Raw genomic sequence first — 26,846 nt, forward strand, 5'->3', positions numbered from 1 at the left:
TGGGTGCTGTTTTCTTTGTGATGGTTGGGCTTTTCCTCTCTCCAGACCTTCTCCTGCTTTCTGTCCTCGCTCCTTCATTGCTCTTTTATTTTTCCCCTTGTCCCCCTCTGGCTCTTTTGATGCTCAGTGCTTTTCTGTGTGTGCACGTTTCCTTTTCCCTTCCCTTTGTTCTCCAATTCTCTGGGCTTTTCTTCCCATCCTTTTGTTTTGTTTTTATTCCCTCTCTGGTTGCTTTTTTTCTTCCATCTTTGTTATTCCTTCCAGATTTCCTCGGGGCTCCCTTTGGCTTCGTATTTGCTGATGCATCTTCCTCTTGGCCATCTTTGCTCTCTTGACTGTCCCCTGTTTCTTCCTTGAGGATGGAAGAGTAAGGCAGGGGTCTGGTTGCTCCTTTGGTGCCTTTTCCCATCCTACGACACTGGTCATTGCTTGTTGTGGGCACTCCTTTCCACCCATGGAAGGACAACCCTTACTGGTGAGACTCGTGGACATCAGCCACCACTTTCGGTAACACAGGCATCACTCTCCAAAACCTGTTATGCTCTTCAGGGAGACTTGGAAACCACGCTTGGGGTAGTGAGGCTCCTTCCAACTAACCCAGCTCAAGAGTCCCTCACTGACCTGATTCCTGGCCAGTCACAACCTCAACCTGCACCACCCTGGTCTGGACAAGGCACGTTGGGTCACCAAGTCCCCACGTCCTCTGCGACCTGTTGTGCTACTCTCTGCAAAGGGCTGGAGGTGGCTTTGTGGGAGCTTGAAGGAGAGGTCCCCGCTTGCAGAGATGGTGGCATTGGACACCTCTTGCTACTGCAAGTGTGACAGTCGCTGCTATGTTCCTGGACAAACTTATTCGGTGTCATCTGCGGCCAAACTTATCCATGTCCGTTGCTGCAATGTACACATCCACAAACATCCTGTCATTACCCTCACAGCTCAACAGAGGGGAATCCTGATGAAGATGCATCAAGATCCCTGGGTAAGCCTCCAGTATGGTCCTGGACAGCAGAACAGCACAGCACCTCGACGGACAATGCCTCCACGCTCCCAGGAGATCCTGTCAGCTCCAAGGCAGAAGCAAGCTCTGCTCCTGGCCCTGCAAACACATGCCAGGCCTGAATGCTGCATCTCAACCAGCTTCTGGCTGGAACCTGCTGCTGCGATGACACCTTGCTTAGCGCCGCCACACGGGCCAGGGTGTCCTCTCCTGTTGGCAGGTCCTGCGAGCACATTTGTTCCTCAGGTGCCTCTCCGGCAGGCATGGAGAGGAGAGGCACCAACTGACAGCACTGACGCAAAGCCCTGGGAAAGCAATGCTTACGGATTGCTTGAGGTTTTGACCACTTACCGAGGCTTTCGCTTCCCGAAGCAGTGGCTTTCAAAGGCTCCTTACTCAGAACAACAAAAACCCCTCTGTTCCTCCCCAGCACCTCCTCCCATCTCTTCCTAACAGCGCTTGTGCTAATTGATTTTCGCTCTGCATTTGCTTGAGGTTGTGTTTTGTCCCTCTTGTGCCATCCAGCATCCAGCTAAATAAACCACTCTGCCTGGGTTGGGCCCCTTTCTCTCCCCACCCTCTCAAATGCCCCCAGAGAAGGAAGTGTGAAACATTACTTTAAAAACCACCAACATTATGTGTTTTGGGCTCTCACTCCTGCTGGGAAGATGTCTTTCCAGCTTAAGTGATTTTTTTTTCCATTTCCTCTCAACAGCCCTTTGATTTCCTTTTTATTTCCCTGCACTCCAGCCCCACGCTATGAGCTCAACCTCCAGGAGAGTCTCCTACTTCAATTAACCATTTCACTCATTCCCACCGGGATGATTAACCCAGTGAAGGGAAGGCTAGAGGAGCTGAGCCTCCAACAGAGTCATCAACAAAACACTTGATTAGACCCAGAGGTGTGGCAAAAGGGAAGACACACTCAGATACAACACGTGTCCAAACACCACCAGCCCCTTTGCCACCCCACTTGATGAGCAGCTTCAATGCGAAAAGGAGAGAAATATGTGTGAGGGAGTCTCCTCTACCGGCATCTTTGCTGCACTGGCTGGAGATCTGAGCCCAAGAACACAAGTGCGCTTCTCCACAAATGCCAAGAGATGAGCTTGGGCAGGTAGGGAGGACCTTTTGAGACCTTGGTGCAAGGAGCTGCATTCCTCCTGGGACACTCACTACTGCCAGCAGGATGGAGGACAGTTGATTCTTTGGGGACCACACCGTGATGAGAGGCACGTACAGGGTGGGCAGGTGATGAACACTTCGCTTTGGACAGTACGTATTGCCTGGCACAACAGGGATGTGCTCCAAGATCCACCTTCACCATTCCTGCAAACCCTCAATCCAAGATGTACGTAAAATCCTACCAGTGTGCCATGTGAAGGAAAAGGAACCTCTGCCAACCTTTTGAGTGCACGTCATCTCTTTTTCTATCATATCGAGTAGACAACAAGACCTTCCCAAACTGTCCAGCAAGATGTAAGTATGCCAAGTGCAGATGAAGCTCCTGAGAAAGGAGGTATGACAGAGGGTGGTCAAGAGAGCAAAGACGGCCAAACGAGGAACATGCACCAGGAAAATCAAAGCCAAAGGATCTCCAGAGGTCACAGTCTGCCAGGGTTTACCTGTTCTCACCCTTCCATGACACACGCACACCCCACATGCCAAACTAGAGCGTCTAAATACTAAGCGCTTTCTACATTTATCATCAAGCTTCTCCTACAACAACTGAAGAAGGCTGAGCCAATCCCCTCACCTCCATGGCTCCTGGTAAGGTTTTAGTAAGTCTTGCGGTCTCAGCTCCTGCCTGGATATGAAAGGTAGCGCGATAAAAACAACTGCGGCCGTTGTGAAATCTGTGGTGCTGAGAGGAGCACAGTCCACAGCAGGGAAAAAGAGCTCAACGGGGCCAGTATGGGGCAGCGGGGAGTTGCCCTTTCAGAGACTCGAGGAGCCAGTTGTTATCAGGAAGAAGGGAAAAATAAAGACTCAATTTGCTTTTGAGACACTTACTGAAGAGCTACACCTGCATCAGTGCCACTTGGAAAGGCAGTGAATGCAACAAGGGACACAGGACAAGCTCCAGGCAAGCATCCTTAGGTGCATTTGGAAAACCAACCACACGGCCCACAATCTCTATTCTGCCCCCTCTATTCCTCCCTTGTGAGGCCACATCTGGAGTACTGTGTTCAGTTCTGGAATTCTCAACATAAGAAGGAGATGGAGCTGTTGGAATGTGTCCAGAGGAGAACTACAAAGATGATCCGAGGGCTGGAGCACCTCCCATAGGAGACAGGCTGAGAGAGTTGGGGCATTCAGCCTGGAGAAGCCTCCGAAGAGACCTTACAGCAACCTTCCAGTATCTGAAGGGGCAACAAGAAAGCTGGAGAGGGGCTGTTCACAAACGCTTGTGGGGATAGGATGAGGGGGAATGGGGATAAACTGGAGAGGGGCAGATTTAGACTGGACATTAGGAAGAATTTCTTAACCATGAGGGTGGGGAGGCCCTGGCCCAGGGTGCCCAGAGCAGTGGTGGCTGCCCCATCCCTGGAGGTGTTCCAGGCCAGGTTGGATGGGCCTTGGGCAGCCTGAGCCAGTGGGAGGTGTCCCTGCCCGTGGCAGAGGGGTTGGAACTGGATGATATTTAAGGTCCTTTCCAACCCAAACTATTCTATGATTCTATGAATCTCACTACAGTAAATGAAGGCCATGGTCCTTTGAAACCCATCCCAGCTCTCCCGGTGAGGAAAGCGGCGAACACCGAGACAGAAAAATGGATTGCGCCAACCAGAAACTCACAGCAACAATGCTGACAGCCCAGAGAGGTTTTAATGAAAAATCTATGCTGAGCAGGATTAAAGCAGTGCAGAGGAGGGTTCTCTAAATAAATCAGAAACAAAGGCACATCTAAGGAATATCAAAACCCACTGTTAGGTAGGGGTGGCCAATATTGACGTTCACCACTGAGGTCTCCACCAGACAGGATGCCACGTGGTGCCTGGATCCTAAAGCAATCTTGTGCTGCACTACGTCTCTTGGTTCCGCACATACACCCTCCTCTCTACAGCCACTGCTACAAGGAGGACACCAGGCTTGTCCTTTCCCAGGACACTGTCTGCAAAAGCCACAGCCTCACCCAAAATGTTGACCTTGACCTCCATTCTTCAGGCTGAAATACACCCCATGTCTTGAAAGGGCCCTCACCAAGGAGGCACGGTTGTGTCCTGCCTGGGATCTACCACACTCTTTGCACCAAACGATGAGGTGAGGATTCCCAGCTCATCCTTGCAAGTTTGCACCTCCCAGGAGCAGAGGTGGGCTTCGTGGGGGTCATACCCAGAGGCAGGAGGGCTCACCCATGTCATCCTCCACTCAAGCTGTTCACGGCAAGAGGAGGATGAGGTGGCTCATCTTCTTAAATGAGATTAAATGCCTGTTCTCTGCATTCGTAACCCCACCCCAAACACCCCGGCATGCCAAAAGGACCACGCGTCTCCCTGGAAGTGTCTATCCTATCATCGTGAGGTGGCCCCTGAAATAAAGAGGAAACAGGAGACAAAGAACCCCTCTGGCTCCCTGCCATCCCTGCTCTTAAAAACCCTTGTTAACAGCTGTTGCAATGAACCAATCCAAGAGACATATTAATAACGACACTAAGAGACATTTACTGTTGACTGCGACTCCTTGGCAGATTTATTGTCGGGTTGCTAGGAGGGAAGGCTGGGCCCTGCAGTAGCACAATTAAAACCCGATTGAATAGAGGGACAAAGAATCAATACTCGCTCTGGCCAACTTTTAGTTTTGCAAAACACAAATATAAATTAATGGACTTGAACGCGGTTGCTAAGTGGTCGTCACTGCCTGCTCGCTGGCCAGCTGGCGTGGGTGAGGAGTGACGCCAGGGCGTGCATGGCCATCCCCTACGGTCCTCCTGCCCTTGCTGCTGGGATGGTTGCCTCCTTGAGGAAGGAGGACCTCGAACTTCATTTTTATGCCAATATTGAAAGCCAGGAGAGCTACAAGAGAAACAGAGCTTCAATCCTTCCCTGCAAAGTGAGTGCTCTGCTTGCCTGTACAGCCAGGGCCAAACGCATCCTTGGAAAATTGCTTCTTCCCTCCCAGCACAGAATGAAGAGCTGTGTGTTATTAACCCTGGTAGAAAACTGGCTCTTCCCCGGCGTGCAAGAACAGAAAGTAGCAACCCTTGGCTGCACAGATGGTGCCAGTGGGCAATGCCATTCGGTCTGAACCACCAGAAAACACATTTTAGCCACCAAGGACCTGCATTGGAGCTGAAGGATGGAGCATGGAAGGACTTGGTTCTCTGGCCAGGGTGGAACCTACAGGTAGACTGTCTCAGCAGATCACCTTAGGCAAACCCTCTGGCTTGAACTGAACATATTGAAAGAGAAACTTCTCAGCGTGGAGCACCTGACTTGTACCTGCATATCCATGCATCTCCAGCTCCTCATAGGCTCCCCTTCAGCTGTGGAGAAGCTGACAACCACAGTCCTTACTGCAGTAGGAGCAATTCAACCGGACTTGCTCACACCAGGGGAGAACTTTTCCCAGCAGTTAGGACTGCCTTCCCACAGGACAGTCACTCTGGATGCAAACCATCCCTTGCCTTCACCTGCCCGAGCCCGGCGAGCACCTGCATCACAGGCCCTGCTCCAAAAAAGGGTTGAGAGGAGCAGGATCTGAGCACTGCTCCTGGTTCACCTAACTTCATTAAGAGCAAAGCACTTGGATACTTCACCGGTGTTGACTGGATGGATTAACCCGATTAGAGAGCAAACAGGATCAACAGATTAAACTTCACGGAGAGATGGCTCACATGCAACTCAGAAAGAGGGAGAGGCCCCTCAAAAGGGGGCGGAGGGGATGGGGTACTCCCAGCATCCCTCCACTCACCTCTTCCCCATGATGTGCTCCTGCCAGGATCGGTCTGGAATACCACTTGGATGGGTGGCTGCAATCAAACCCTGCCTCTCCAAATGAGAAGGATGCATAAATAAACACATATCAGTGTTGGGGACTTCTCGGAGACATGTTGAGGCCGAGAAATTTTTCAGATTTGCTCATTGCAAAATCAATACCCATCAGCTGTTTGAAATTAAAGGAAAGATTAGGTCTTGGTTTTATACACGCTTTATTGTATTCTGAGAGCTTTCTACTCAGCCAGATAAATCTTCTTTAAGAGGATTAGGAAACTTTCATTATCTTTATCTAACCTGAACTAACACTAACTCTGAAAAATTAATCTAGAGACCGGACAAAAGCCAGTAGCCTGTGCAAAGCCACAAAGATCCGAAGGTGGTGTCGACCGGAGTGGTACGGACACCTCCAATCTCCTGGCACCCAGTTCCCCTCATTAGAGCAGCCTCACGAATGCTCCTTTGCAACTGAACAGCATCTGCTATGCCAACACCCTCACCCACGAAGCCCTGTGCCGAAAGCCCTTTGCAGCCCCGGCAGCAACTTCAACACGCTCACACAATCTGCCCTGTCTCCCAAAACCACAGAGCCGCCTGCTGTTGGAACGCGCTCTTCCACCACACCTCACAGGACTCTGCTTTCGGTTCTCTCAAAGCATCTTCAGAAACGACTCCGTGTGGTCCCAAGCAGCAGGAACAGGTCAAATTCACAGCATGGACAGGCAACGGGGGAGAAGGAAGAGTACATCAGCCCCAGTTTCAGTTCCCAGGTGTCCTCTGCCCCATGCAATGACCACACAACACAGGGAGGCGGAGGTGACGCAAGTCCACCTTGACCCTGGCACAGCGGGGACTCATCTACACCGCTGTCCCTATGCCACCCACCCGCAGCAACAGATGTTGGTTTGATCTCTACGTCTCCATCGCCAAGAAGACCTCCAATTCCTTCCAAAGTCCAGCCATCCTTCCAAAAACATGATTGGTTTGGCAATAGGAAGTTAAGGACTTACCTTGCACAATGAGGTGGACGCGCGAAGTCTTGGGGTGATTGTCTGTCTGCACGGAGCAGGTGTAGGGGCCCTCATCGTAGATGTCCACATTGTGTATCTTGATGCTGTACTGGGTCTTGGTGTTGGAGAGGATCACCACACGGTTGTCTATAGACCATTTATCATTGCCTGCGTACAGGATGGTGCTGCGGTTCAACCACGCCACGCGTGTCACCCTGTCATCCACGGTACACCTGCAAAGGAAGGGACAGAGGGTCACAAACATGGGGTCACAACATACTTTGAGCATCCCTGATCCCAAAAGAGGATGCGAGTGCGATGGGAGCTGAGTGGTGCTGGGTCCCCACCACACGTAGACAGACTGCTGGCACAGAGATGATGTGCATCATGTCTGGGCTACCCTGCTGCTACATCCTGCATCCCCCCTATCACCTGAGATATCATAGAAACAGTGGGCTCACCAGAAAAAGACCCCACCTTTTTGTTTGATACAGAATTGGGGAAGCACAGATGAAAATCCCATTCAGCTGCATCCTGACAAGCAGGTTGAGGGAGGTGATTCTGCCCCTCTATTCCTCTCTACTGTGAGACCTTATCTGGAGTACTGTGTCCAGTTCTGGAATCCTCAACATAAGGATATGGAGCTGTTGAAACAGGTCCAGAGGAGGCTACAAAGATGATCAGAGGGCTGGAGAACCTTCCATATGAGGACAGGCTGAGAGAGTTGGGGTTGTTCAGCCTGGAGAAGAGAAGGCTCAGAGCAGATCTTATAGTGACCTTCCAGTACCTGAAGGGGCTACAGGAAAGCTGGGGAGGGACTGTTCATAAAGGCTTGTGGGGATAGGACGAGGGGCAATGGGGATAAACTGGAGAGGGGCAAATTTAGACTGGGCATAAGGAGGAATTTCTTCACCATGAGGGTGGGGAGGCCCTGGAACAGGTTGCCCAGAGCAGTGGTGGCTGCCCCATCCCTGGAGGTGTTCAAGGCCAGGTTGGATGGGCCTTGGGCAGCCTGATCCAGTGGGATGTCCCTGCCCATGGCAGAGGGTTGGAACTGGATGATCTTTAAGGTCCCTCCCAACCCAAACTATTCTACGATTCTATGATTATGTTTGGTCTCTGCAAGCCGCGCAGACTTCCACACCCTCTCTTCTCGCCCACTGCACTCCCCTCACCCTCGCCGTGCGGGGAGAATTTCAGATGAAGCTGTAAAACTTGCTGACAGTTCAGCCTGTCGGCACAGCCCTCGAGCCATCCTCGGGGTGATATACGCACCCGCTGCCAGGGGAGAGGGGCCGTGGCACGTGCGCGGGGAGGAAGAGAAACAGCCGGAGATGGCAAAGCCAGCACGCGGGGAAGAGAAGGGAACATTTGGATAAGCAGTTGTAAATCCTACAAGTGCCTTGAAAACACAACGCGGTCGTTTCCATTATTTATTCCTGCCTGGCTCCCACTCTCCCTGCTCCGAGACGCGCGGGGGCTCAGCAGCTCTGGTCTGCGGCGCTGACTTACGCTTGGCAAAGAACAGAGGGAGGCGGGTACAAAAGGGGAATTAAAATGTTCCCAGAGAACACATTTTTTTTTCATTTCATTTGATAGATTTTTCTCGATCTATTTACTCCTCGCCCTTCTCTGCCGCCGTCACAGCACCCTCAGCACTACCTCTGGCTAAATTAAGAGCCTGGCGTTTCTCAGGAGCTTCGCCTTTCCCACCTGAGGACCACGGTAGGGAAGCTTTCTCTCGATGTGAAAGCAAAGCAGGAAAGAGAAGATAGGTGTGAGCTTGTGCTGGCGGTGGCAGCGCTGCCACTGCTTTATGCAGCTGAGATCTTAAAGAAAAGGCACCTACAGTCAATCAAGAAACTCACGCAAGTCCCTCTCTCCACGTGTGTAAATCCAGAGACGGGCTAGCAGGCTGGTCCTGTCCTTGCGCCCGTCGTAGCGCCTCTCCTGCAGAGGCTTTAGGGGTGTTATATGCTTCCCTTGCTGGGATTGCAGAGCGTCACCTCGATCAAGATTATTAATCGTGCCGAGGGAAGGGGCGCTACTCGGCATGGTTGAGGGTCCCCCCGGGCGCTCGGTGGAGAGGAACAAGCCATATATCCTCCCACAACCAAGTAATTTTTCCCCGTACAGGAGCTGTACATCTCCACCAGACGCTGGGGAAGATGGATAGCCCTCCGTGCCCGTCGCGGCACTGTCGGCGTGCCGGGAGCCTGTCAGGGTGGAAGATGCGTCCCGGTACCCGCAGCAGTGCCAGCTCTGCTCCGCCGGACTGAGGCAGCCTCGTACCGGTGGATGGCATCGTCCTTGCCGGGAAGCCAAGCCCTCTCTTCGTTCAAATTAACTGGGGGAGAGCTAAGCACAGACGAGTTAAGTTCGGCCCTGGGGGATTCCAGTCTAGTGGACTATTACTGCTGTCTCACTTCATTATAATGAATAATAAAGAGATACTTATACACGGCTTCTGTAAATTATTCATTGCGTGCACCGAAAAATCAGGGCAGCAATATGTAAAACAGACAACTTGCATGTCTGCGCTCATATAAATATCCAGACTAAAGCCCTGCGAGGTACTCTCGGGTCCCCTCATTAGGGGTAAAGCACAAGGACTATGGTTGGAAGCGACAGGGATGAGGAGCTCGTGCCGTCACCAGGCACGTTTAACTGCCACTGCCAGGCTTCGGCTGGCACGTATCGTGTGTCTTTCCTAGGGAGAATCGGCCCTGGCGTGGGACCCCTGTGAGCTGGGGTTGCTCGTTCTGCATTTACAGCTCGTGTTTATGGCTCAGAGCCACACCTGCACGAGTGCACAAAGATGCCAATAACGTGGGCGGACACACTCACGCGATACAGGACAAGGACAGCATCGCTCTCTGCTTCCCATAGTGCCTGGTGAACAGTACAACCCTCAAAAGTACTTGGAGCAAATGGGCAGGACCAACTCCGAAACTCCTTCTAGCAAACTCATGCCAAGTCCAAGAGGCCAAGACTTCTATCCCTCAACCTCACTCTTCAGTTGCTGCTACTCAATAGCTAAGTTGGAACTAAGTCTCTTCAGGTCTGCTTGCTTAGCGTCGCCTTCCCCTTCACCAGAGCGCGGGCTGTCCTCTGCAGGGAGGAACCAGACAAACCACCCTCCTTCAAAAAACAGCCCTCCTGCACCTCCTGGCAAGGTGTTGGAGCTACCACCAGGAGAAAAGCCGCTGCCCGTCAGCTGCCGCAGAGAGCACGGTGTTTCCAGAGGCACCTCCTAGCGCGACCTCACCTTCCTACTGTGAGTTCTCCCACATCCTGGGGATCGGTGCTTCTAAGGCAAATACCAACTGACAGCCGATGGAAGGAGTGCCCCGACGGCTTCTTCACCAGGCTTGGAAAGTGATCTCCATTAGCTGCTAAGCTGCCAGCACTCCCTCGTCTGCTGAGCCGTCTTTGCTACCTATTTCCAATTGACCGGGATTATGATAATGTCTCCGGTAAGCAAACAGGTAAAGAGACTTCCGCAAAGTGTTTAGATAAAGCAGACAAGCTCTGACAAAGCTGGATAATAAAGCAGGCCAGGAGGTTTTCCCTTGAAGGGATCTAATTAAGAACAAAGACAAACCCCCATTAACAGCCTCCTGAAGGCGCCGTATCCATCTCCAGAAAAAACCCTGCCGGAAGGGACAAAAGACAATAAAGTACCTGTCAGATGGAAGGGAAATAAACCCATCCTGTCTCCATGGTTCACCTGGAGAAAACCCATCAGCGAGGTGGGGGATATCTGAGGACCGATATTATCAGCCCAAACCCGAGCCTCTAGCACCCACCTTGTCCCGGCTCTGCCCAACAGCCCTTCCTTGTGCAATGCCCATCCTTGTTCCATCTGCTCCTCCATGTCTGCATCCCGTTTAGACCCTTAATGCCTTTGAGCAAAGAATCTGCACCACGTGCAGCCCTTTGGCTGCCTCCCACCGTGATCGTTGGCAGCCAGAGCAGCTTTCCAGGGCACCTTGGATGCTGGGCTTCACCAGACCTCTGGTCCCCGCAACACTCACACAGATACACTTGGCCTCTTGGGTGATGAAGCTGAACACGGCAGCACAAGAAGATGCATGAGAGAGGGAGCTGGGGGCAGTGGCGCTGTGCCGCTTCCCCTCTAATTGTCCCTATTCCTCATTCTTAAATGCTAATTTTGAAGTTTGCCGAGGAATTATTTCACTTAGTGTCAACAATACAGATAACTCCACCGATGCTCTCTTTGTGTTCGGCAGCACAAAGTGACCATCTCCCTCCTCCCAGACCTATTAGGAGAGACCCCTGTGTCGCTCCCACAGCAGAGTCCTGCCCAGCCCCATCAATGACACTGACAGCGCCTCTCCTATGCACAGGACATGGCGTAACACCCGCTGCCTTCATCCCCCACCTCTCCCGGTCCACATCACAGACCTTTCCTGTCCTGCTGAGTTGGCCAAGCACGAGGGCGAAGCCCGGGACTGCAGATGCAGTGTGAGGCTAGAGCTGCCCATGACACCTACCCTGTGGAGAGGGAAATACCATGTCCAGGTCAGAACATGTCTTCTGGAACTAGTTTGGAAGGATAAATAGCACACGAAGAGAATCACTAGGTTAGAAACCAACTTTGAGATCCTCAAGCCCAACTGCACCTGTCCACTACTAAACCATCCCTGAACACCTCATCTATCCATCTTTTAAATCTCTCCAGGGATGGGGACTCCACCACCTCCCCGGGCAGCCTCTGTCAGTGTCCGAGAACGCTTTCAGTGAAGAAAATTTTCCTACTGTCCAATCTGAACCTCCCCTGGTGCAACTTGAGACCACTCCCTCTCATCCTATCCACGTCTCAAGATTTTGAGGCACAAAGCAAGTCTTGCAAACACCTCTCTGTGGGTGCAAAACATCCTGAGGGACGGGATGCTTGGGACCCCAAAATGTTGATGCACATCCCAAAAGTCCAGAGGCACATCCAAAGAGCCCGGACTGCCAGTTCCAGCCTGAGCCGAGGAGCTTGGGATGATGCTCGTCTTTGGATCAATCCAAAACCTCCTGAATCCTTATGTAAAACCAACAACGCTCTACTTTTGAATACTTCTACAGCCTTTCAACCATAAACAGCTTTTTTTTCTCCTGCAGGCAAGGCGCCTCGTCAAAATGACAAATGGAGATGCCGAAATCAGTCGCAAACTGGCTGGCTGACCCAGTTTTCCGTGGCTAAAATAGCTCACCCGGATCGGGACTGAAGCCCTTTGACAGCGACAGGGCGGTGGCTTCACCCTGGGAAGCTTCCAACCAGCAGTACCTGCCACCGGGGCAGAGCAAACACCCCAGCACCCTTGTCTTTGAGAAGAAATTGTTAATTACATTTACCAGGAGCTCCTAATGGGATTTCTCCTTTGCTTCTTGTGCTCGCCCCAGCGACAGAGTTAACAGGCTCCGAATGCCTTTTATTCCAGGCGGCTGGAGCAAAGGCAGAGAAGATTTATTTGTAATCATCGGAAGTAAACATACTTCCTCAGAAGTAAACACAAAAGAACAGAACCTGGCTGGGCTCCCACTTCGTTAAAGATGCAAATTAGAAGCAGGCCATCAAAACACAGCGGCTCCTCTAATCCTCTCCCAACAATGTAAACCGTCAAATTAGCCGCGGGTACAATGGCATCTGCGTTGTGCAACGGTGGGTCTCGCAAAATAGTTCCCCAAGGGCAGGACTGCTCTGCCTGGGTTTCAGTCACTGTCATCCCTGATATTTATTCTCCATGTGGAGGGTGGGAGGCTCTTTGTCTTCATTCCCGATCCCTTCCGCTGGCATCCTGTCTCCTGTCTGAGCCACCAGCAGTATCCCTTCTCCCACTCCTCACCTGTCCCAATGCAGGATGTGCTGCCCCAAGGCATCTCCACGCCATCCTGAGGATGGAGGGGATTTGTTGTGGCTGCCTCATCCCTGGAGGGGTTCAAGGCCAGGCTGGAAGGGGCCTTGAGCAATCTGGTCCAGTGGAAGGCATCCCTTCCCATGGCAGGGGGTTGGAACTGGATGGGCTTGAAGGTCCCTTCCAACCCAACCCATTCTATGACTCAGGATGTGCCATTTAGCATCATCCAGCACAACTACCTCCCACCCAGCCCTTACCACTCCCTTGGCAAGTCCCAACCATCGCTGCACCCGCGTCCGCTGTAGCAAACCAAAGAACATGGGATGCACTGGGAGCTCAGCCAGTCTCAACTGTTCCCCCTTTCCCCATAACCTCCCTCCTTCCACACTGCACACCACTCAGCCCACTGCACCCCGTAAAGCCACACACCACCACCTCTCTGCAAGCTTAGTTAATTGCATAACCCACGGCTACAAGTTCCCCAAGCGCTCCCAATGCTGGCCAAACAACCTCTGGACCACCAGCAAATCCTTCTCTACCAACCACCCCTCCCCTAGAGCCCTCTGAGGGCCACGGGACCTTCCTGCTGGTTTGGGGCTCGTCAGGAAGGGTTTCTCCCCACCAATTCCCCTCTGGTGGCAGTTTGCCCACTGAGCACCAGAATAGAAGCTGCTCGCTGTGAAGAATCAAAGCCCAAACTGATACATTAGAGGTTGCTAAATATAAAACATCTATCTGCAAAGATAATAAGCCTGTGAGGGCAGGGGCTGTCGAGTTGCTCCATTTCAGATAGTTTAATGGTGTTTTGGTCCATGACTGCTGCTCCCAGACATTAGAATAATAACAAGATGATGAAGGAGGCGGGAGCTGTTTGAGCGAAGCATCACAAGTCAAGACTTAACACTTGCCACGCAGCCCCCCTGCACGAAACAGGAGCAGCTGGTTTGCACCCAGCATCCACGGGGCTCTGGGTGGCCTCTGCGACAACCCAGGGGATGCAAAGTTTGAGCCCAGTGGTGCGTCGCTGCCAAGTTTGAGCTGATGTTGGCTTGGGGAAGGCAGCTGTGCCTGCCTTGGACCTCAAAGAGGCTCGCCCTTTGCCTGGGAATCGCAGACCTGGGCACCACCGCAGGCAGCACGGCGTGATGCTAACGCGCTGCGAGTGATTTATGAATTGGTTTGCCTGGGGAGGGGACACAGAGCAAGGCGAGTGGCTGCACAGTGCCCTCACAGCCGCCAAGTGACCGTATCTTCTCTCCAAAGCCATTCCTGGGATTTTCTGAATGAATGCTCCGCATCAAGCAAATCTAGAAACCGCAGTCAGCTCTGCAAAAGCAAGCTAGGCTTCATTCCTAAAGCCCTGCTTTCACTCCTCATTGCTTTTACTTTCAGCTTGTGGGGACGCACGCCACCCTGACACCATGACTGGAAAGGGTGGTGTGACGGTCGCGTGCTGGAGCACTCTGCTCCTGGCTCCCACTTGCTTTTCCCACCAGGAGTCCCGTGTTTCTGACATGATAACACATTCATATCCTGATGACTCGCGCCCTGCTCACCCCAGGAAGGTTGGTACTGCCTTCAGCAAGCTCTGGATCAGGGCTCTACCTCAGCCCTTTCCCAAAGGGAGCCGTCACATTCCTGCCCTGTAGAAAGCTCCTGGTTGCTCTTCCTGTTCTCTGTAAGTCATGGCCACCACAATCCGTTCCAAAATGCAACACCAATCAGAAAAAAACAGCAACTCTCTCTGCCCTCAGGACCATACCAGGTTCACAAACAGTCTAGCAGCCCCTAATTCCCTGCCCAGCTGTGGTCCTGTCACGTCCACGTGCGGGATGCTCCCACAGCACAGCAGGGAAGGTCAGAAGACATCTAAGTCCCCAATGGCTTATTAAGCTTAAGAGAAATCTTCGTAAGGAGAAGGCAGCATCAAATGAAATAAAGCAGGAGCAAAGATAAAGCAAACCAACGGGGACGCCGGTAGAGCAGGTGGCACTTAGAAATGCTAACATCACAGTCAGCCAAAGCTGGTGGCCACACCTGGTCTTCTGCACAGGGATGAAAATGAAGGCACTGAGCAGGGGCAGCCACTCCAGAAATACCATGGACATCGAAAAAGTGCAACAAGGCATCTCTCCTTGCTCTAAACAGCGCCCAAGCGATTGCACTCTCTCCTCAAAATCAGATCCCTGACAAAGCCAGGAACCAACTCCAAACTTGCACAGCGCCACTGGCCCATCCTGTGGTTCAAGGAAGGCTGGGACATCTCTCCAGCCTCTCTCCAAAGAGATGGCCAACATCCACCAGCACTTATCATCAAGGCATTGCTACCTGTCCTAGGAAACATCAACACAGCTGTCTTCTCACCAGGGAAACCAAATTTCCCTCTACCCTACGTCCCACCAGGGAAGAAAAGACTAGCTGGGAGATGCCTGCTGGCACCATCGCCACATCCGAGGGTGCTGATTAAGGGACATGATCCTGCAAACGCTCCTGCTCGCGGCAGGCCACCGTCGGCAGAGCCCTGCGCTTCAATCAGCGCCCGTCTACGGATTCAATCAGCTCTAATCTAACACAATGCAGCACCTGCACCTCGGCTGATTTCTAGTGTTCTTCAATCAAAAGGAGGAGAAGAAATGCAGAGTTTATTGATCACGGTGCTAGAAAGACCCAAACAGTTAAGAATCTGGAGCCACCTACGCCTGTAGTGGGATTTTAGGGTTGGGTTTTCCCCTCGCTATTGCTTTTCTCCAAATTTTTTTGGTCATCCGCTTTCCCAGGCAGGAAAAGATAGAAATAACTTTCACTGTCACAGTTAGGCATGTAGTTAAGCACCGGTAATTAACGCTCAGCAATACGAGGCTGCGACCGCTATGATTCAGCTGTCCTGATGAGACTGCTGACCATCTCCATCTCGGCTGGGCAAGAGGAATGCTTTCAACCTGGGAGAGAGCGGCCATGGCTGTGGCAGCATCCCGCAGCCGCAAAAGAAAAAGGGATGCTGAATCAAACGCATGCCAGAGCGTGTTCCTGACGGGAGGAGCTTCTCTACAGCTGCAGCAAACTCATCACGTCTAGAGTCATGGAGTCGTTTGGTTGGGGAAGAACTTTGAGATCATTGAATCCAACCATACCTGTCCACTACTAAACCATCTGCCTGTCTTTTAGACCTTCAGGGATGGGGACTCCACCACCTTCCTAGGCAGTCTCTGCCAGCGCCGGAGAACCCTTTCAGCAAAGAAAGTTTTCCTGATAGCCAACCCAACCCCCCCAGAGCAACTTGAGGCCATCTCCTCTCATCCTGTCGCTCGTTACCGTCTCTGGCTCGCAAGGAGGAGAAATTGGTGTGAAGCTGCCCCAGTGCAGGACAGGGCAGCAACACAGCGATGGGGATGGGCAGAAGGGCATGGAGGTGACAACCACAAAACGCATCCCTGGGGGAAACGACAGCACATAGGGTGCTTTGGATGGAAACCCAGACAGCTCTCCATCGCACGTGGCCCTCACAATCTCGGACGGTTTGTCTGGCTGCACCACCCTCCCTGGTGGGACCCAGCGGGGAGGCAACACTCTTTTCCTGACCTTCCATTAATTACCACCCAAAATATATTTGTCATGAGCCGCCCGCTCCTATCTCTGCGGCTCTTGAGGGTAATGGAGAGGTTTCAGTCTTTGGAGGATAAGTCTCAGGCTCTTGGCTGCTTGCCCGGGAGGATTATTTTACATCAGGTTGAGTTCTGTAGTAATTATCTTCCAAACAGCTGGACTGCTGGATAAACTCACTGTATCTTAATGCACAATACAAGAGCAAATACAGAGAATTAAACTGCAATTTCAGACGGGCCCGACAGATAGGAAGAAAAAACACTCGCTGGTGTTTCGGAGGCTGAAGCTCGGGGCTCCGCGCCCGTTAGGGGTGGGGAAGGCATTTTCTCACTTGAAATCAATTCAAACTTCCACAGAGATAGAGCGGAAGGGGAAAGGAGATTCCAAATGAAGATGTTTCACCCCCAAGCTCTCAGTGGAGAAAAATAAGCGTCATTTTCCTGACCCTCACGGCTGAAAAAATGAAGTGGTATTTTGATCCTGTCTGGAAAGTTTGGGGTTTCACATAGCTCTGAGCTTAAGATAAAAGCCCAAACTTCTCAAGCACTCAGCTCCACACTGCATCCCCTGCTGCTGTGGTGGTGGGCAGGTGGACCACGGGTGAGAGGAGAATCAACTTCCTCCATCCGCATCAATTCCAGTGCCTTGTATACCCCATCCCAGCAGGACAAAGGGGCTGAGAGATCACAGAATGGTTTGGGTTGGAAGGGACCTTGAAGTCCATCCAGTTCCACCCTCTTGCCATCGGCAGGGACACCTCCCACTGGATCAGGGGCTCCAAGCCCCATCCAACCTGGCCTTGAACTCCTTCAGGGTTCAGGACGTGGTCCTTGGTGACGCTCAGAGAGGGGGTACCAGCAGGAGAAGATAATTTCTTCAGTGGGCTCCTGCAAAATGTTTTCATCTCGCCTTGGTGATGCCTTCTTCATCTGCTGGTGCCATGGGACCGTGGCCTGGCTCCTCAGAGCCTGTCAGATGAAGCAACCAGCTCTCATCCCCGTGGTGAAACGTCAGGCAGGAAGCAGAGGGGTCAACAGAGGCACAGGAGCTCTGAGCAGAGGATTTTCTCTGGTGGGTTATTTTAGTTTGCCTAATTGGTGGTGAAATTTCTGCAAATTGGCAATTACGTTCCTGGGCTGATGGCTTTCCCAGGTCAGTTACAGCTCTCACGTTTGGCAGGCGAGCTTCATGGCGCTTGCCATGAAATATGGCTTCACCGTCCATCGGCAGAATTTCCCTCTTTTTAGAGATTATTAGTTCTGCCTGCAGGGATTTCACGCGCTAAATCTTGTGACTGCTTGAAGGAAGCTCATTTTTTCCCTTTTAATTCCCCCTATGATTAGGAAGAGGGTACTTGCCTCTGGGCTGGTTATTCGGGAGTCTGTCTGCCCATCTGACATGGCTTTAAATTGGAAGAGGGAAGATTTAGATTAGACATTAGGAAGAAATTCTTCACACTGAGGGTGGGGAGGCCCTGGCCCAGGTTGCCCAAGAGCAGTGGTGGCTGCCCCATACCTGGAGGGGTTCAAGGCCAGGTTGGATGGGGTTGGAGCCCCTGATCCAGTGGGAGGTGTCCCTGCCCATGGAACTGGATAATCTTTAAGGTCCCTTCCAACTCAAACCATTCCATGATTCTATGATCATAGCTCCATGACCAGAGTGGAGCCTTGATGGAGATTCTTGCTTGTCCCTGCCCACAGCAGGGGATTTGGAACTGGATGATCTCTAAGGTCCCTTCCAACCCAAACCATTCCATGATTCTACAACCCCAGCAACGCGGAGCATCCACGCAGCCCAATGACTTTATGCAATTAGGGGGTTTATTTGTTTGAGTAGTACGTGAATATACCAAATTACACTATCAGATCATCGTCCTGCTTCTGATTTATTCCTTCTTTGTTCTTCAAGTCTTCGTACATCTAAGCAATTAACCTCTCAAAGAGCTGGAGAACACATAATTATCCTCATTTGTCTAAACGTCACCAAGATGGCTGCCTTTCAATTAACCTTCTGGGGATGGAGGGAAGTTGGAGTGATACAGTGATCATTTCCAACTTCGGCGTAGGCTTTTCATTTTTTTTTTTTTCCCTTAAAGTAATTTAATTGAAATATTCAGATGATAAAATACAGCCAGAGAACTGTTACTGCAGGTAACGGGATCAAGAGGGGGCTTGCGATCGAAGAACAAGTCAAATGAGGTACAGTAATGTTATATCAATACGCGGCACTTCCATCTAAAAATATCAGAGCGCTTTGTGTTTATTAATGAAGGAAGCGTTTCACACTCCCCTGCCGGGCTGTGAGTAAAGACTGATGTCACTTCTATACGTCACCAATGGGGAAACTGAGGCAGTGGATGGTTTGGGTTGGAAGGAACCTTAAAGCCCATCCTTTCCCACCCCCTGCCATGGGCAGGGACACCTCCCACTGGATCAGGGGCTCCAAGCCCCATCCAACCTGGCCTGGAACCCCTCCAGGGATCAGGATGTGGTCCTTGGTGATGCTCAGAGAGAGTGTCCCAAGAGAACCTCCTCTGTCCCTGAATCCCTCTCGCGCCCCAGGAGAAGGTGCCTCAGCAAACATGCTTGCACGGGAGACGCCGTCGCAGCCGAGCTGCTTTTGCTTTTGTTTATTTTAATAATACCCCCGTTTTACTGAGAGAGCGCCTGCCACGCCGAGCGAGCGAGGGATTCGTTCCCACCCATCGCCTCGCTAATAAATATGCAGCGCTTCCACTGCAAAGTGCCAGGTCAAACTTTGCACCCGCATTAAAGCAAGACACCAGTGTCGTCTGGCGCACGCAAATAATATTTATACACACCCCCGCACATAAATATGTACGGAAAACAAACAAGCAAACTCGGAAGTTCATCGCATCTCCTCCCTGACAAGCGTGGCTTCCCAATTCCTCACGGTGCCACGGTTTCGTTCCCAGCGTGAAATCGAGCCCTCCAAAAAGCAATTTCAGCTCTGGCACGTCGCCGAGAGCCGCTTTCTGCCTCCTGCCCCGGCAGTGCCGAGGTGGCCACAACAGGGCAAGCATTTGCCCTCCCTGCAAACCCATAGAAGAGAATCAAGGAACCATTGAGGTTGAAGAAGACCTCTAAGATCACTTGAGTCCTACCAACACACTCGGCAGGCTGGAAAAAGGCTACATGGAGCTCCCACATGAAGGGAAATGGAGTCACCAAGAGACGGGGATGCCCAAGACTCACTCCCTGAACCCTTCCCTCCCAGCCTCACACGCAGAGCGGTATCTCAGTGATGAATGTCCGATCTGCTGATCTGTGTGGATGAGTGAGGAGGAGAGGGTGTAGGAAAGGATGTTGGCAGAGGAAAGGATTTTGCAGCGAGTCCAGAGAAGGCCACAAAGTTGATCTGAGGGGCAGAAGCACCTCCTGGATGAGGACAGGCTGAGAGAGTTGGGGTTGTTCAGGAGAAGAGAAAGCTCTGCGGAGACCTTAGAGCAGCTTCCAGTACTGAAAGGGGTGCCAGGAAAGCTGGGGAGGGGCTCTGCATCAGGGAGAACAGGGAAGGATGAGAGGAAATGGTTTGAAGCTGAAAGAGATGAGATCTTAGTCAGAAATGTCTTGTTGTGAGGGTGGGGAGGCCTGGAACAGGGTGCCCAGAGCAGTGGTGGCTGCCCCATCCCTGGAGGGGTTCCAGGCCAGGTTGGATGGGGTTTGGAGCCCCTGATCCAGTGGGAGGTGTCCCTGCCCATGGCAGGGGTGGAACTGGATGGGCTTTGAGGTCTCTTCCCACCCAAACCATCCTATGATTGGGAAGAGGATCCCCATTAGGGATCTGCAAACCCACATCTCTCTCAGTGCATTCATCCGGAGAGATGAAGTGCGGATAACACAACAGCCGCTGAGTTTATTCTCAAAACAGTCTGATGGTGACATAATTAACATGCAAGCCCAAGTCAGGGTACGTATCAATAAATCTTTGCTTTTGGCTCTAAGGCGTGACAGGAAGCCTATACCTGGCGCGGGGGGTTCAGACCAAGGGGGAGGCACGGATAAAGGCTCTGCTTTATGAACGGCCATTTTAATGTTTCGTTTGAGTAATGGGCCTTGCAAATTAGCACCCCGGCGGCCTGAAATACATATTTTTCCAAGGACATGCAGGCTCCCAATCCGACAGGTGATGCGGGCTAACGGTCCCTGAGGGGAGCTGCGATCTCAGCGCTTCGCGGCTGCAATCATGTTTTATCCCAGCCAGGATGATGAAGAAGGGAGCAGAGAGCTCGAGGCGGCATCCAAAGGCTTGGGGAGGAAATGGAGCAGAAAACGACCCTGTGTGAGACCAGGCTGATGAGTGGAGGTGGCAGAGAGTGGCCAGGCAGCCTTCGGATGGAACCCGTGCTGCACCAGCACCAGCACAGCTCGGGCTCTGCTCTTGAGCATCACCCACGCAGACACACCAGCGCACGACTGTGGCCACAGCCCTCCTCACACAATCAAAACTATGGATTTCTGGCTCTCATCAGAGCTTGTTTGAGTTCCTGGCTCTGATCTGAATATTCAGAAAGGCTGGAGGTGCCTGCAATGCTGCAGCTTCACTGAGGAGAAGGAGGATGCCTCGGTCGGAGTTAAAAAGCAAACCTGCAGGCAGCAGGCTGCCCGACGGGGGCCTGGCTCTTCCAGCACAAACGTGGCAGGAAAGATTGAACATCCTTGCATTAACTCGGAGCGAATCGTCAGGAGAGCAAGGGAGAAATATGTACAGCTGAACGCGAGAGGGAGCTCAGGCCAGAGCACACAGGAAAGCACGGAGCAGAAAGTGGAGCCTAACTGCTCGCCCTTTTCCCCCATCACTCTCTCTATGCTTCCATCTGTCTCCGTCCCCTCTTTCCCTGCCCTTTCCCTCCCTTCTATCCTCCCCACACTACCACACACGTAACCTGCCTGGCCATCACCTCCTTGCACCAGAACGGATTACACTGCATCTCCATAAACCCATAGAGAGGGAGAAGGTGCTCGAGTACCAGACGGCTGTATTTGAGCTGACCCCCAAATGTGATTTACCCCGAGTGATGTCCTTTTCCCCTTGCACCGATGCTGCTGCGTGCATGGCCAGGCATAGATTCATCACCGAGCTGAACACATGCCTGCAAATTCCTCTTTGCTGCTATCAACGAGCCGGACAGCTATAACTCCGCGCCTTATTGTCCCAACCTCCTCCTGCAAAAGGGAAGGGGGCACATCCCCCCAGCGCACATCCCTCTGCCCTGCCCCTTCTCGCCAGCAACGCAGTTAAGACGTGGAGAGAAGCAGAGCTTCTGCAGAGCCGAAACACAGCAGGTTCAGGGCATAAGAGCCCGATAGGCACGCAGGAACCTGCTGCCACCCGCCCATCCGTGACCTGCCACCACAGGGCTGTTATCTGGATTTCACTGCAAGAACCATAAGGGATGGGTGGGAGGGTTCAAAAGCAAGTTCAGAGCACAGAGCATGAGTTTGTATCCTTGCTGCTGGCTCTCTGGGCCATTAGCTGAAGTTCAAAGTGTCCAAAAGGGGTTTGGGAACAGGCTGTGCTGGTGGGACCTCACCAAGACCTTGGCTTGGCAGGAAGCATCATGCTATGCCACAGGACTGACTCCTGCTCTCGGTGGGGCACGAACCAGAGCCCTGAAGGATTCCATGCCCGCAGGACGACCTGCTGCATCTCCTGGACGTCTTCACCGCGCTCACCCTGCCAAGTTTCAGCCATCCAGGACATGATGCGGAGAGACAGCTATGAACTCGCCGGGAGAGGCAGGAGTTTCGGTGCAGTATATACAGCACTTCTGAGGCAGGGAGGAAAGACGGCGTGCCAGCTATCGGCACATGCTTCCCCAGCTGGCTACACACTCGGGGGCAAAAGGGAAGGAGCAGTCTTTCAGAAGTACTACATGTCCATCTCTCTCTGCAGCAAGACACTTTAAATGGCTTTAAATTGGAGGGGAGAAGATTTGGATTAGACATTAGGAAGAAATTCTTAATGATGAGGGTGAGGAGGCCCTGTCTTACGTTGTCCAGAGCAGTGGTGGCTGCCCCACCCCTGGAGGTGGTTCCAGGCCAGGTTGGATGGGGCTTGGAGCAACCTGATCCAGTGGGAGGTGTCCCTGCCCATGGCATGGATGGGCTTTGAGGTCCCTTCCAACCCAAACCATTCTATGATTCTATGATGCTATTTCATACACCAGCATCTCCCTGCCACCAGCATGAGGTTTCACCGCAGCTCACCGGGGCAAACGCCGTGGCTTCCACCTTTCTCTGAAGGCACAGGGCTGAGCTCTTGGCAATCTCAGCTACTCAGAGGCATTACATTTCACTTCTAGTTACCCAAAAGCTACAAAGAGCGGCCAAAGCCACCCTGAAGACCTGAGTAAGGGAAGCTGAGAGCTGTTCTGGGAAATTCCTGTGGCTTTTCTACCCGTAACGCTGAAAAAGGAGAATGGTGATGCCAACTCTCTCAGCCACACGCCCACCTACGGAGCAGGGAGACGAAAGACCGGGCCAAGGAGTGCAAGAATCATTTTCTGCTGGCAAAGCTGCCGACTCAAGGAGAAACATAAAACCCTCGATGAAGGGCTTGTCTAGTTTATTATAACATCGGCTTTAATTTATGCGCCTGCCTTTTATGATTGTTCTCTATCACTGTTCCTGGGGCTTATTTATAGAGGGCCATTAGCACAGAGAGCAAGCCCTGATGAGTGAGCGTTTGCAGTGTCTGCCAGGGGACCGGGAATATAAACCGAGATGAGGAGGAGGAGGCGGCGAGCTCTCACATGGGGCTGCGGAGAGCCCTCTCCCCGAAAGCCGAGAAGGATAATTTGATCTCAGAGCGCGATACAACTTCATTTCACGTGGCTCTCTTCAGGCAGGCTGCAGCCTCCTTCACATGCACTTTGCTAATTCCCCAGCTCCAAACAAACTCGGTGCTACACGCTGTGACTTGAAGGGAGGAGGAGGCAGACAGCTTTGGATTTGAGCATCTGTACCAAGTACAAAGAGGCAAGGGATGCAGGGAAAGCCCCTTGCGATGGGATGAGAGGAGAGCTGGCAGGGTGAGGAGGGGAAAGCAGCTTTGATTGCATGCTGTCCAAGCAGTGCATCACCAGCATCCATTCCCACCTGCATCCCAGCTCTTTGCCCATGTCATCATAGAATCGGTGGGTTAGAAAACCTCTGAGATCATCAGGTCCAACCGTACCTGTCAGCTACTAAACTACATCCCTGAGCACCTCATCTGCCTGTCTTTTAAACACCTCCAAGGATGGGGACTCCACCACTGCACCCTAGGCAGTGTCTGCCAGTGCCCAAGAACCCCTTCTGTAAAGAGATCTTTCTTAATGTCCAGTCCGAACCTCCCTTGGTGCAACTTGAGGCCATTTCCTCTCATCCTATCACTCATCACTGGGGAAAAGAGACAAACACCCACCTCACCACAACCTCCTTTTAGGCAGTTGTACAGAGCAATGAGGTCTCCCCTCAGCCTCCTCTTTTCCAGGCTGAACAGCCCCAACTCCCTCAGCGGCTCTTCATAACTCTTGTTCTCCAGCCCCTTCCCCAGTTTCGTTGCTCCCTTTCCATCTAAAAGCAAAATGCTTCAAGGACTGCACAGACATCCCGTAATGATGATGATGATGATACCAAAAACTTTACATCACGAGATCATTGCTATTCACAAACATCGCCCCCCAAGCTCCAGCACAACCCAGACAGGAGATCCTATGGCGGTAATTAAAACCGCACCTACTGAAACAACAGGTTAATTAGAGGCGCAGGCAGGGTCCAACCCACCCCCAAAACACACCAACACGCATGGAAAAATACAGTGGTTTAACCCAGAGCTAAGCAGGTAGGTGGGTCTGTTGGCAGAGAGAGACAATGTAAAATGAATTTGTATGATCAAAGCCTTCCCATACAGTTTGCAGGTAATTTGTGACGAGAACAAAAGCTTTATATTCATCCACTAAATTATTCACTACAAATCGTCCTCTCGGCTCCCGAGCTTGTGTCCTTCAAGCCGTTCTAGGTGGTGATTACATCCCCTCGGCGCACGGGGAGGCCTCGGGGAAGCGGCTGCAGGAAAAGGCAGAGCCGCCAATCCACCACCGGTGGTTTGATTTACAGAGAGAACTGCGGAGAGGAGACAGCCGCCCTGAGGTAAAAAGAAACTTCAAGCTCTAACCATCCCATCAAGGGGGTTTCTGGGTTCTTTATGTGTTGTTTTGGTTTTTTTTTTCCCCTTTCTTTCTTTTTCCTCAAAAAGCTCCCACTGCAGGCAGAATAGATGATGCTAAATTACTTTTGGAATATGCTGAGAATGCCCTGCTTGGCCAACCAAAGCTTCATAAACCATTCCGGCTTCCCCACCCCCTTTCCTGTTCTTGATCTCCCTCTTTCAAGCAGGATAATGCCAGCTCGTGGTGGAACTCATCGCCCTGGTACCATGAGGCTTTGGGTGGGCACTGCTGAGACGCACTGCCTGCTGCCACGGGCACTGAGAGAGTTGGATGGAATCAAAAAGGACTACTAACGAGGTAGCTACCTCTCAGCAACTTGTTTTTAGAGCCCACTTTGGTGCAAAGCAGCCTGTAGCTGAGTGATGCCAAGGAGCTGCTGCGCTGGTGTAGGAGCTGGGTGTTGCTTCAGCTCACCACCCTACACCATCCTGCCAGGAGGCATCTCAGCACCCTTCCTCCATATGGGTGCAGCACATCCTCCTGAATTAAGGTTCGTTAATGGCTTCTGGAAGAGCCAGGCTCACATCAGGCATGGGACAACCTGGTTTCTCCAAGCTCTAGCGTCAGCTGGAGCGTGACTGGCTACCCTCATCTTGAGATCAGCTGGCTTTTACTGGAGAAGACAACTCTATGCATAACTCAGAAGCAATGGGAGATGTGGTTGAAGCCAGGTTCTGGATGCTCCAGCACCACTGCTGAGAGAATTGGTGATGAGAACCGAGTTTCCCTCTCCTCAATAGCACAGGATGCCACCAAAGCAGGGAGAAGATGTGGGGAGCAAAGCAGGGCAGAGCGTGCCAGCAGTGGTCCGGAGCAGAGGGAGTAGAGTGGGCTGGGGAAGAGGAAAGTCCTGCACAGAAGAGATGCGGAGCTCATTCAGCGTTTGTGCCACAGCTGGCAGGGCTCAGGGCTCTCAGCCTGGCTCCTTGCACCACAACTAAAATCACGCATTTGTCTAAAAACCCCAAAGCTGAGACTGTATTCAAAGGCAGAAGCCCCTCCAGTCAGGACTGACGGGAATAAGACAACTTCAGACCACGAACCACAGCACAGTCATTTTCTAATACCTGAAGTGACATTTTGCGAGTCCCTCACACTCAGCGGTGACACCGACAATGTCATAATAGGGATATGAGTGCTGCACATCTCCGCGCTGCCCTGGTACCCATCACTCAGGCGTGATGGATAGGCAGAGGCTTGGGAAGCTGCTGACAAGAGGGATCAGCAAGCAGCTCTATTTGTGGCTGTGGGCAAAGACTGAACCCATTCCCTCCCCGGCTCACAGCTCAGGAAAAGGAAGGTTGCTGTCTTCTGCAGCTTGGCTATGAGCTGGCCTGGGAGCCAGGCGTTTCAGAAGGGGTGGCAGGATGTGGGCAGAGTCCCCTGAGGTCACCCTGGAGAGCCTCAGGTGGGAGGGAACCCCACCATCCATCAGTGCTCGGAGGCAATGGATGAACACGGGGCTGCAGGACAGGACTTGGGGTACCAGGGCAGAGCTGGGGTCCTCCAGCCCTCAGCATCACACTGTCACTCCTCTCCACCTCCACACCCACAAACACAAGTAGAGTTCTGCTTGAGTTTTTTTATCAATACCCTTCTGCCCTCTCAAGGAAAACACTAAAAAAAACCCCAAAAAGCAGTACAAACCTCACCAGCCACCCTTGTCTCTCCAGAGCCTGAGCTTTATGATACTGTAGCTATTTATCACCGGCTGTGTTTTGCAAATTCCAGATGTGATGCTCCTCTCCTAGTTTAAGGCCCCTTGGTTATTCCATAGATGGAGCTGCTATTTTAGACAAGACAGACACAAAACAAAAACAAAACCTAAAGCAGAAAGGGAAAAAAAAAAAGCTCTTTAAGTGCTGCGACAGCGACAAAAATCTATAGTGAGGCATTCATCACTGTTTTTTAACTTGGAGGAAGGTGAAAAAGCCAAGCAGGGCTGCAAGCACCTGGGGACCATGGGTCCAGCAGCCCTGTGGGGCTGGATAGGAGCTGCTGGTGGGCAGGGAGCTGTCAGGAGCTGTGATGCCACCCCAGCATGGGCCTGGAGATGACCCACAGGACAGTAGAACAGGCAAGGAGTTACACTTAATTAGCTTTGCACAGCACTACCTCTTTTACATCAGCCTCCTTGCTAGAAGAGCTCCTTCAATGCCACCCCAGCGCAGGACTGGAGATGACCCATATGAC

At 52.0% G+C, this 26,846-nt stretch overlaps 1 protein-coding gene across 10 annotated transcripts in view; it reads right to left on the reverse strand.

Moving 5' to 3' along the window:
* OPCML (opioid binding protein/cell adhesion molecule like) overlaps positions 1 to 26,846 on the reverse strand; it is a 381,075-nt gene that overhangs the window by 11,593 nt on the left and 342,636 nt on the right. For all 10 annotated transcript variants that reach the window (XM_054086974.1, XM_054086973.1, XM_054086965.1 and 7 more), the window contains one exon: positions 6,945 to 7,177. In XM_054086974.1, the coding sequence (XP_053942949.1) occupies positions 6,945 to 7,177 (233 nt within the window). The remainder of the gene's footprint in view (positions 1 to 6,944; positions 7,178 to 26,846) is intronic.

The sequence above is a fragment of the Cuculus canorus genome, chromosome 23 (genome assembly GCF_017976375.1).
Source record: "Cuculus canorus isolate bCucCan1 chromosome 23, bCucCan1.pri, whole genome shotgun sequence".
In the NCBI taxonomy this organism is placed as follows: Eukaryota; Metazoa; Chordata; class Aves; order Cuculiformes; family Cuculidae; genus Cuculus; species Cuculus canorus.